The sequence below is a fragment of the Electrona antarctica genome, assembly GCF_951216825.1.
Source record: "Electrona antarctica genome assembly, chromosome: 14".
NCBI classification, from domain to species: Eukaryota; Metazoa; Chordata; class Actinopteri; order Myctophiformes; family Myctophidae; genus Electrona; species Electrona antarctica.
The window spans coordinates 43,237,420-43,248,966 of NC_136795.1; the positions used below are offsets into that span (position 1 = coordinate 43,237,420).

An 11,547-nucleotide genomic window follows, 5' to 3' on the forward strand; every position below is an offset into this window, starting at 1 on the left:
TTCCACACCACCGCAGGGAGTGCAGTGCCCGGTGGCGAGTGCGTCGGATAGCCCGGTTGTTCAGAACCAGCACAAAAGGCCTCTTCCCAGGCTCTGGACCTGATTACCCCGTTATCTCCATATATGGAGCTGGACTGTTCTGACATCACAACACTTCATATCTGGGCATGCCTGACAAAGAACTCCATACTGCATATGGGCATAACAGTGACACAGATGGAGCTTGCCTATTCTGACATCACAATTATGTTCAGGAACGCCTACTGAGTGGCAAAAAAAACTTTCTGGCTTTGACAGCCCATACATCTAAACGGAAAATCCTATATGATTGCATTAAACAACGTTAAACAATGTTACACTTTTCCTCTCAGCCCTGATGAAGACCGTATAGGTCGAAACATGTCTGTTCAATAAAGTTTTCCTCCTTTTAACATTAAGTGTGCCCGGATCTCCTCTTTGCTCTATATCGATGTGTTATCCCGATTGATCCCAGGAGCACCTTTTTACTATTTTTACATTTTTTATACCTGCACACCTCCTGAGCACCTGGTTGCCTCCTTGCCTCTCACTTTTCCTCTCACTTTGCCACTGGATTTGCCATTCACTTTATGCATGCGCATACCCTCTATTGATCACACCTGATCAACCCCCCAACGGGCACTGTTCTATAGTTTTATATCATATATTGTGCTATATATAAAGTGCTTCACAGTGTGCTTCCCACTACCAGAATCAGAATAGGGTGGACGTGGTGTCTGGTTGCTTATTATCCCAGCCTCAATGTCTTATAGTAACACTTACTATAAAACGCATTATTCAGGCACATTCCAGCCACCTCTTTTTCCCATTATAACCTCGTCATCAAACTGCGACGCGCGCCTACGGTAACATCATTCTACAGGCCACAGGTTTCTGCGTTCTTCTATTTTATTTCTTCGTGTCGGCTTGTTGTAGCTTCTAGTTTGTATAATAGTTAAATAGTTAATAAATCAAATTCAAAGATATTGCTGCTATTTGTCTCAAAAGGCTGTATACTATGTATTAACGACCCAATGTGACATAGCTCTGTTTACACAATGCTGTATACTTTATATACTTTCCACATTCTCAACTGTTTATATTATATTTTGACACTGGCTTTGGCAATGTAAACATATAAACATAGAGTATGTTTACTCTCATCTCATGCCAACAAAGTTGAGTTGAATTGAATTGAATTGGATTTCATTCATCCGCAAGCACGCACACACGCACGCACGCACGGTCGCACGCACACACGCACGCACGGTCGCACGCACGCACGCACGCACGCATGCACGGTCGCACGCACGCACGCACGCACGACCGCACGCACGCACGCACGCACGCACGCACGCACGCACGCATGTAAAGGTTGGCACCTTGCATGGTTTCCTCCGGCCATCGGTGTAAAGCGTCAACGTAAAGTGATTTGGTTAAAAGTGTAAGTATATAAATGCAACTGTGTTTTAGCTATAGTGCATCAATCCCACTGCCGCGTATAGTTGTGAGCTTGTAGATCTGCTATACTGTAGTGTGTACGTTAGATGTGAGCTTGTAGATCTGCTATACTGTAGTGTATACGTTAGATGTGCGAGCATCCATATGAAAAGCGTAAATTAGGTGGAGCCCGTCCCGAGGTGCCTATGAAGCGTTTCTTTGAGTCCAACCTGCTGGCTAATGAAAAGAAAAGAAACAGCACCCCCACCTCCCCTCCCCTCGCACCCACCCTCTCCTCCACATACGGTATAATCAGCTCTTCATCACTCCCCTCAGTTGGGTCTTCAAAGCCTCTCGGCGGGGTCTGGTGCAGGGGGGAAAAGAGAAATAAGGCAGTGAAGACGGTTTAATTTCTAGCGGGTGGGCTATCAGTTAGGCTTCAGATCAAGCACCTGGGATCTGTCACGTCCCGCCGTTCCCTTTCAGCCACACAGAAGCTTTTAATAAAAAAAAGAAAAACACTCCAATTTTCTCCCCCGTTTTAAACTGTCCGTCGCTCCCTTTGCGTTTGACACGAGACAGGGTGACAGCTCCCTCGCTCTCTCTGTCTCTAGCTCTCTCTCTCTCTGTGTGTGTGTGTGTGTGTGTGTGTGTGTGTGTGTGTGTGTGTGTGTGTGTGTGTGTGTGTGTGTGTGTGTGTGTGTGTGTGTGTGTGTGTGTGTGTGTGTGTGTGTGTGTGTGTGTACTGGCCGTGTCATTGCAGGGAAATCACACTAATTGCACACAGATTGTGAGCCACGTCTGATTCAATTCTCTGTGCATTTTGCTCCAGCCGTCCCCCTATAATGTCTTCAAAGGCGACCGATTGGTGGGATGGGGTGTGTGTGTGTGTGCGCACACATACACACACACACACACACACACACACACACACACACACACACACACACACACACACACACAGACACACACACTCTCACACACACACACACGCACACACTGTAACGAGTTCCAGTGAAAGCTGCCTTCCAGCTTTAATTAGCGCTCTTCTGAATAATGTATTCGCCAGCAGGGAAGGCTAGTGGTCATTGTCTTTATGCCTAAAGACGAAACAGGACGGGTGTAATGAGAGAACAGGCCCCGGCATTGTTTACTAATCGCTTTGGATCAGGTGTGTGTGTGTGTGTGTGTGTGTGTGTGTGTGTGTGTGTGTGTGTGTGTGTGTGTGTGTGTGTGTGTGTGTGTGTGTGTGTGTGTGTGTGTGTGTGTGTGTGTGTGTGTGTGTGTGTGTGTGTGTGTGTGTGTGTGTGTGTGTGTGTGTGCGTGCGTGCGTGCGTGCGTGCGTGCGTGCGTGCGTGCGATATGCTTAATCACTGCAGGTGTTAAACCCGTTACAACAATGGAGTGCAAAAACAATCAGCTCTATTACACACACTCGCTCTCACACACACACACACACACACAGTCACACAGTCACACACACACACACACACATCGCCGTATATCCCTGAGGCAGATGTGCATGTGATGTGAAATGAATTATGTTGCAATGAAGTCAAACGGACAAGGAGTCGTGTGAAATGCAACACAACGTTAAATGCCGGCAGACATTAGATTTGCTTAGCTGTACTGTGTGACTATATTATTCATAAGAAAGTGAAACACTGTAGTCAATCTGTACACACACTTGTGCAGTGTGTGTGTGTGTGGGAGGCAATCAATTGGCATAACAAATACGCTGAGGAGAACAGCGGGGGAAAGGCGGTACAGAAACCGTTCTGGGGACTCCGCGGTATCTCTACTTTTGCTTGAGTAAAACACTCCCAAACACTGTCTGTCGAACACAAAAAATGTCCCGGGTTGACAAAATTAAAATATTGACGCTCGTTTTCAATGCTTACGTAGATGCGCTCATTAGTCGGGATGGAGCTTGATAACCGATACCCGAAAAAAAATCCGATAACAAGCTTATTGAGTACCCGTTATCAATCAGCTTTGGGCTTATCAAGCCTGTTATCGAGCATATAGCGGCCCATGACGTCATTGTCTCCACGACTTTCCACCAAATAATAGAAAATGCTCGATAGTGGCCTCGATAAGTACCCGGCTCGATAAGCCTGATCGATAAGGTAATGAAATGAAATGAAATGAAATCTATATTTACCCAGGGTATCTGGGCTAAGCATCAGATACTTGTTTCCAGCCAGGCCCTGCTCATAGAACACATTTCATCGTAGTGGTTGATGCCTTGTTCAAGGGCATTTCAGCGGTGGTAATTTTTAACCGTGTCGGACGGCTGATTCGAACCAGGAACCTTCCGGTATCAAGACCGCGCCGCTATCCGTTCGGCCACCGCCGCTGCTGCTTATCAATACAAAATGACGAGCTCCATCCCTTCATTAGGAGAGCTATAAGCACTAAAACAATCATCCCTGCCCTGATGAAAATATACATACATAGTGAATGTGCTCGCACTTAAGCCCAACACACACCGTCTGTGAAGCGGGTGCGCAGCTACGCGGCACAGTATTGCCGCGGGTCATAGCCGCACAGCAGCACCCACAGGACGCGGCGCGCTAGTACAGACCTGCCAGCCACGCCCACGGATACCCGGATGGAGGCCGTGCGGCAACGCCTGGAAAATAGAACAGAGGCGCATCGGAGCGTCAGGCGAGGCGTGAACGCGCGCCAGCGCACGTCTGACGCCGCCGGTGTGGGATAGGTTCATTGAAAATAACGGAGGCGGCTGTTTTGACGCGCCGTTCACAGACGGTGTGTGTTGGGCTTTAGATGTGCGCCCGTGATTGTGTACATGCGCCTGGACATCACGCCTTCATTTGGGGTCCTGGTTCGGGTGTTCCTACGGTGAAGTCACGCCCTAGTAAATGTGAATATGGCTGTGTTTAGAGACGCAAACAAAGGTGTTTTGTTTTTGCGTCGAATTGGCTCCTTTATTGTGGCTCGAGGGGGAGCTTGACAGAATAATGGATTCATGTTTGCAGAATCCTGCACTATGACACTTAGTGCATGCTCGCACTGTCTATTCAGTATTTTAGCCGTGACATGAGCGCCCCCTCCAGAGATACTTCCGGGTCCTACTTTTGTGTCGCTTTTGTGTCCCCATAGAGCTATACTGTGATGCTCCGTCGGACTAAATCTGAGACGAAAACCGCTTTCCTCGCAACAACAAAACTGCTGCTCTCCCACATCTGGCTGTGACAGGCCGTCTGCCCCACACTGAATACTATCGCCATTTTATTTCATTGTGTCAACTAATTCCTCATTAATTGCAAACTAGATTCAACATACTCAACCCTGCACACATTCTAAATATGCCCCCGAAATATTGTACTGAGCAAATGGACTGTTACCACCTTCAGTAATAATGATAATAATAGTCTTTATTATCTCCACATCATATATTTTCTTTGTCATAGACACTTGTACAAAACATTAATACTTCTACTCGAGTTGGAAGCATTAAGACCCATTTTAACCCTCAATGGCTTCCTTTCTGAAAAATAACGTCATTGTAAAAAGACGTTTAGATATTCTATTTACAATGAGATGCGGACGGGAGCTGGTGCCACTTGGACCCGGGCGTAACGTAGCACTACAAAATGACGTCGGACTTAAATACTGAATAGGACCAAAACAATCTATCACTGTATACGATTCCATCTGAAATACTGGACGCTGACCTGTGTCATTTCTTTTCACACTGTGATGTACTATAGCTCCTCTTCCTCTATACCAGTGGTTCTCAACCCTTTTCGTATCAAGGCCCATTATTTATTCAGCATTTCAGCCACAGACCACCATTTGATGACATTTAGGGCAGTATTATGCGTGTCTTAAGTACCAGGTCTTATGACTTAACTTAAGACCTGGATGGTCAATGCTGTTTGGCCACTCCGAATAGCCAAATGCCATTGATCACGCCTCCAGGTCCAAGTTAAGTAATAAGACCTGGTACTTAAGACACGCATAATACTGCCCTTAGCCTCCAATAATATTTTGTTATCGTTGCATAATAGGGTTTTGATGTTGGTACCAAAAAGTTCATCAAAGATAACAATCATTTTACATTCTCTAATTGTGTACACTTCTTGTAAATCAAGTTAAATGCAGATAAGATGTTTAACAATTAGGTAACTATTGAGAGTGTAAAATGAAACCAAATGGACCCGTACGGGTCCATTTGGTTTCATTTTACACTCTCAAGAGTTAAAGATCTAATAAGGGTCCATTTGGTTTCATCTTACACTCTCAAGAGTTAAAGATCTAATAAGGGTCCATTTGGTTTCATCTTACACTCTCAAGAGTTAAAGATCTAATAAGGGTCCATTTGGTTTCATCTTACACTCTCAAGAGTTAAAGATCTAATAAGGGTCCATTTGGTTATAGTACCAACTCTCCATCATTTAGCTGGGGACCACCTGGAACCCCCCTCAAGGACCACTGGTGGTCCCCCCGGGGCCACTGGTTGAGAACCACTGGTGGTCCCCCGGGGCCACTGGTTGAGAACCACTGATCTACAGGCACTGAGTGATAGAAGAATTGTTGGCACCCTAAAAGCTGTCATTTCATTTCCAGCTCCTCTGAACCTGGAGCCGATACTCTGCTGCTGCCTTGTTCCAGTGGGTCTGAAGCAAACATACCTTAAAAGCATTCTGCCTTTCTTTTGGGTCGAAACATGGCAGGGGGGGAAATTGGACGTCCCTAAATGTTCTGTTAACTTTCTGCCTCCCCTACTCCCCTACTCTCCCACGGTTGCTTTCATCTCCCTGTCTCCCCGGCTCTCAGCGTGACAGGCTTATCAACTGAGTGCACTTATGACACCGAAATGTCTGAAAGCATATCTCTTTTACAGACATTTGGAGTGCTTTGTAGAGGGTTTCACTCAGTTTTTTTCTTCTTTTTTTGCGTGTTTGTGTGTGTGTGTGTGTGTGTGTGTGTGTGCGCGTGCTGAAAGACCCAGATGGTACCAGCGTCCTCCCTTTGTCTGTTGGACTTGTCCTGTCATTTTGTCGTGCAAATTGGCTGTGTTGTTATCACCGTAGGATATCATTTGGTTGCTTGAGTGTGAGTATGTGAGTACATCTGAGAGCTTCCCCCAGTCAGTCAGTCAGTCACTCACAACAACCACACACCAAATATCACTACCCAGGAATAGAGGAATAAACATAATACAGCACCACCCGATAAGACAACCAAGACCCATCACAGCTGATCTACAAGCTCACAACGTGTTGCAACACAACGCGTTGTGAGCTTGCAGATCGACTATTTTTGGCGAACGTTCCTCCGAGAATAGGGATGCTGGAGTTTCAAGGTGGTTAACAAAAGTGTCATTTTACATTTTGAGCATATGTTGAGCTCAGTGCTGAATTCGAGCTCAGTTCAGGGCTCTCCCCAGGCTGGCAGAGGGAGAGTAGCGCCCATTTAGAACGCATGAGTGATTTCAAACACAAAGTGTTTTTTTGACTGGGAAGTCATATTTTAACAGCAGAAACTGCCTGTCATAATTTGCACCCCCTACCTATCTAATTATTGGACAGTATTAGGATGTAGATATTAATTTTGTATTCATCCTTAGGGCCCCAAATCACACCTTAGAAAGCACGAGTGTCTATTTCAAACACAAAGTGTGTTTTTGACTGGGAAGTCATATTTTGACAGCAGAAACTGCCTGTCATACTGTAATTGCATCCCCTCCCTATCTAATTATTGGACAGTATTAGGATGTTGATATTGATTTTGTATTCATCCAAAGGGCCCCAAATCACACCTTATGATTACAGCTTAGCAATGGCACCGGGTGAAACATGGGGTACAAAGAAAGAAAAAAAAGAAAAATGTATGTATGTATGTATGTATGTATGTATGTATGTATGTATGTATTTGGTTAAAATGGGTAAGGTTTTAAAAAAGGCAAAAGCATGCTCTGTTGCACTGGCCTAAAAGTGGGTCCTCTAAAACTGCTCCAACTTCTGAGAATGTGTGTTTGGTTCATTAGCCACCAGATGGCATACCTTATAAGTATGTATGTATGTCTGTATGTCTGTATGTATTTAAAAGGGGGGCTTTTTTGTAAAATCCCAGCCTACAATACCTTAATATATTTAAAATCCAAAGTAAGGTTACCAGTGAAGGGCAACCTGCCTATTCACTGGGGACTATGCAAGGCAGAGGCGTCCACCCCCCTGAGTCCAAGTTAGACTAGACCGCATACCTAAACCATGGTCCGAACCCATCCTCTAAAACACAATGGTAAAATGGATATACTTGGTAAAAAATGGACATTAATAAAACAACCTAAAAGAGTAAAAGTTCACAGCAAGGCCTGGATACAATTTATTTAATTGAACAGAAAGATGAACATAAAAATGAATTAGGTGTGAGTGTACTATGTGGGTGTTTGATAGTCAGCTTCTTTCATTTAGACCAGTGGGTGTTACTGTTTGCAATTTATTAATCCATCTATGCTCCATTAGTTTCCGCTGTCCACTGGTCCATCGGACTCCACATTCCAGACCTGAAACGATGAGGTTAGCGATGGGATGGGATTGAAAATGTGTGTACAGGGTGGTGTGTAGGTCTGCTCGTTTGATGTGATATAGGTGTTGTTTGAGGCGTGTTTCTAGTGTGTGACTGGTTTCTCCTATGTAATGTTTATGACATTGTGTGCAGGTGATGATATAAACTATATTGGGGGTGGTCAGAGACAGGGGATCCTGAATGGGGGAGGAAGTGTGACTATGGGGGTTGTTGATGAATTTGCGGGGCTTAAAATGGAGTGTATGTGGCTGTGGGGGCTTGGGAGGTAAAGTGGAGAATGTGGAATGCACAAGGAGGTCTCCCAGGTTCCTGTTCCTTCTGAGTGCAGAGATGACCTGATGTGTTTGTAATGGGGGGTAGGATTGTTGTGTAGTGGCGAAGTTCTGTTTGAATTTATGGTGTAGTGGTTGGAGAGTATGTGAAAATGTAGTTATGAATGGGACTAGTGTTGTAGTGGTAGAGGAGCCGGTGGACTGTATAGAGTGAGAAGAAGAGTTGGAGAAGGGAGGACATAGAGGAGAGGGTAATGCGTGGGCCCCGTCCAGGTCCGTCCCTGTCCCCGCGCCAGAGAGAGGCCTCTGCTCCTGCTGCATGCTCTGATGTTGCTGGGGAGATGGAAGCAGTTCCACCATGTAGAAATGCGTGTAGATGTTCTGTATTCAAAACTTTGCTCGAGTAGAAGGAAACTAAAAGTGAGAAAAGTATTGGCATCAAAATATATGCTGAAAGTACCAAAAGTTAAACTCATCATGGCGGAACTTTCTCATTTCACACCTAACTCATTTAGACCTGAGGCTGATTCTTAAAAAAAAAACATGACGTACATTTTCCCTTCATTGTCAATGGCATTTAATGTTTGTGTTGCCACAAATTCACGTCACGACATTTGACCTAATTTCTCCTTTCATTGTCAATGGCAAATAGGAGACGTGTGTGGACAAAAGCTATACTGTAGCGCCCCTCAAAAAAATAAAATAAACACATTTTATATCCTGATTTCTGAGAAAATAAATAAATGGCACAGTGGCGTTCATGGATTGAAAGGTATAACAATGTATATGTAGGTGTTCCAGGTCTAAATCAAATAAAAACATTTTAGTTTAGTTTTAACTCATTTTGAGCGGGAACCCGCTGGTTACATACATTATGTTATAATTTAGCTATTGAAAAATAGCAGATCTACAAGCTCATAGCGCGCCACCGAGTGGCACGCTATGAACTTGTAGGTCTGCTATTTTTGAAAAATTGTTAAAATGTGCCTCAAATCTTTCAGAAAATTGTCATGATTTAGACGTCTATCCTGAATAGGTTAAAATAGGGCTAAATAAAAAAAAAAAAAAAAAAGTATGCAAAGTATCTAGTAACTAAAGAGGAATTGTAGCGGCGAAACAGGGCTTGCAAGCGGAAGCTTTCCCCACAATGGGGATGCTGGCGTTTCAGTGGTTAACAGTGTGAGGGGCTGGCTGTCATCATGCTAGTCTGGCTCTCCATCTCTCCCTGGTGTCATGCCACTAATGGCAGACAGCTGCTCTTCTTGCCTCATCACACCTGCACCAGGTGTTGCTGTCGCACTCAATTAGTCTGCAGAACTCCCAGGTTATGGCGTAATGACTGTATTAACAGCCTCCCAGGTTATGGCATAATTACTCTGTACTGTTGGCTCTCAAACCGCATCATTCAAACTTGGTTTCTGACCAACAGCAATGATATGTTGTTTCAATAGTAAAGAGGGTAAAAAAGCCAAATGTGTAACGTGACTGAGGTGAACATCACTTGAGTATCATAGCATACGTTTATAGGTGTAAAAAGGTGTGTGTGTGTGTGTGTGTGTGTGTGTGTGTGTGTGTGTGTGTGTGTGTGTGTGTGTGTGTGTGTGTGTGTGTGTGTGTGTGTGTGTGTGTGTGTGTGTGTGTGTGTGTGTGTGTGTGTGTGCAAATAATTGACAAAACTATATCAAATATAAAAAAACATCAAATATACATACAGTATACTATTTTGGCCGGTGCCTTAACCCTTCTTTTCTTTTTTTTAACTAGTTTGAAAAACATTTGAAAACTGTTAAACTAGCCAATATACATCGACACGTTGTGAGCTTGGAGATTGGCTATTTAAACTATTACAAAATGAAAAATGGCAACAAAGTTTAGGGATAAGTGTAATGCAGAGAAAGTTGAACTATTCTGGATCGTTCGATGGCTACTCGAGGACAATCCTTTTCATAAGATCTGTGTTATAGTTCTCTGTGGGAACAGGACTCTTTCCCCCCTACACACACACACACACACACACACACACACACACACAAAGCTTTTTTTTCCTTTCCTCTCTTCTAATATCGGCTAAATAAATAAATCTCCTGTCGCAGATTCTGGACCGAAAGAACGGCGAGATTGAGGAGCTGAAGGCGGCGCACCGAGCCAAGCAGCGAGACTCCGAGGAGAGCGTCCGCAAGCTGGAGAAGAAAGGTGAGAGGTGGCGCCGGGACGGCCCGTGTTTACGCCAGGCCGTCTCGGGACACCCCAGGCTTAGAGAGCGGGGCGGACGCGGCTCCCAACGCGGAACCCCCCGAGGGTGTAGTTTGATGCTCGCCAGCTGTCTGTTCATGTTCAGTCCCATGAAGGAGGGATCACAAAATGTCCTGGTCCGTCCGTACCGTGCGTCCGTATGTCCGCCCGTCACCCTTCATACGTCAGCTCCTCTTGTCTTCACTAGGGCTATTTTATCAGTGATTGCTCTGTTGATTGCCTTTTCTTAATTTTTTTCCAATTTGCAAAAATAGCCAATCTGCAAGCTCACAACATGTTGCAATTGTTTTTATTTATTTTTATTTGGTGGGGTGTTTTCTTTCCCCCAACTGAATTAGTATTTATTTTAAAGAGGGAGTGCCACAATTTTTGTATTTTTCCAGTTTTTCATGTGTCTATGAGGTGACAGCACTTCATTAGACACCCAGTCGTTTGTATGTGCAATGGTGTATTAACTTTGTATTTAGGGTTTCTTCCTGGAGGCTGAACCCTTGACAGTCAAACGGGCCAATGAAAAAAAACAGTAATATAGTGACATCACACTATCAGCCCCTCCCCTAACCCCTCCCCCTTTATCATACAACTACAGCTGTGGGTGCGGCTTCAGTTCAGGTGGATCACCACCCACCAGGCAAACCAGGCATACTTAATGAACTGGTGGGCGTGCCCACATAAAAACGACATTTTAACAAATACTGTACACTTTTTTTGAAAAAATTATACCTCCTTATATAACAATAAGACCTGATGATCATGTTTTAGGGTGGGGAAAAAATGACGTCACTCCATCTTTAAGATTTGCTTTGGGGCGTTTTGCCTTCATTACGATAGTACGCTGCACTCGGACGGAATGGAAGCACTACAACACGTTTTAGAAATAAAACGTAAGACGAAGAAGGGGTACAGGGAGGTTGAAGTGTGGGGTGGGGGGGGGGGGGGGTAGGGAGATGGAGTCTTAAGGGGTGAGTCTTCAAATTGCGGTGCATGTACATAATATATAGCC

The 11,547-nt window shown here is 44.6% G+C and overlaps 1 protein-coding gene across 1 annotated transcript in view; it reads left to right on the plus strand.

Moving 5' to 3' along the window:
* The window catches only part of cep112 (centrosomal protein 112), a gene marked incomplete at its 3' end in the record, with an annotated part of 173,272 nt that overhangs the window by 62,155 nt on the left and 99,570 nt on the right, over positions 1-11,547 (plus strand). The window contains exon 10 of the mRNA XM_079520878.1: positions 10,385-10,660. Coding sequence (XP_079377004.1) covers positions 10,385-10,660 — 276 coding nt within the window. The remainder of the gene's footprint in view (positions 1-10,384; positions 10,661-11,547) is intronic.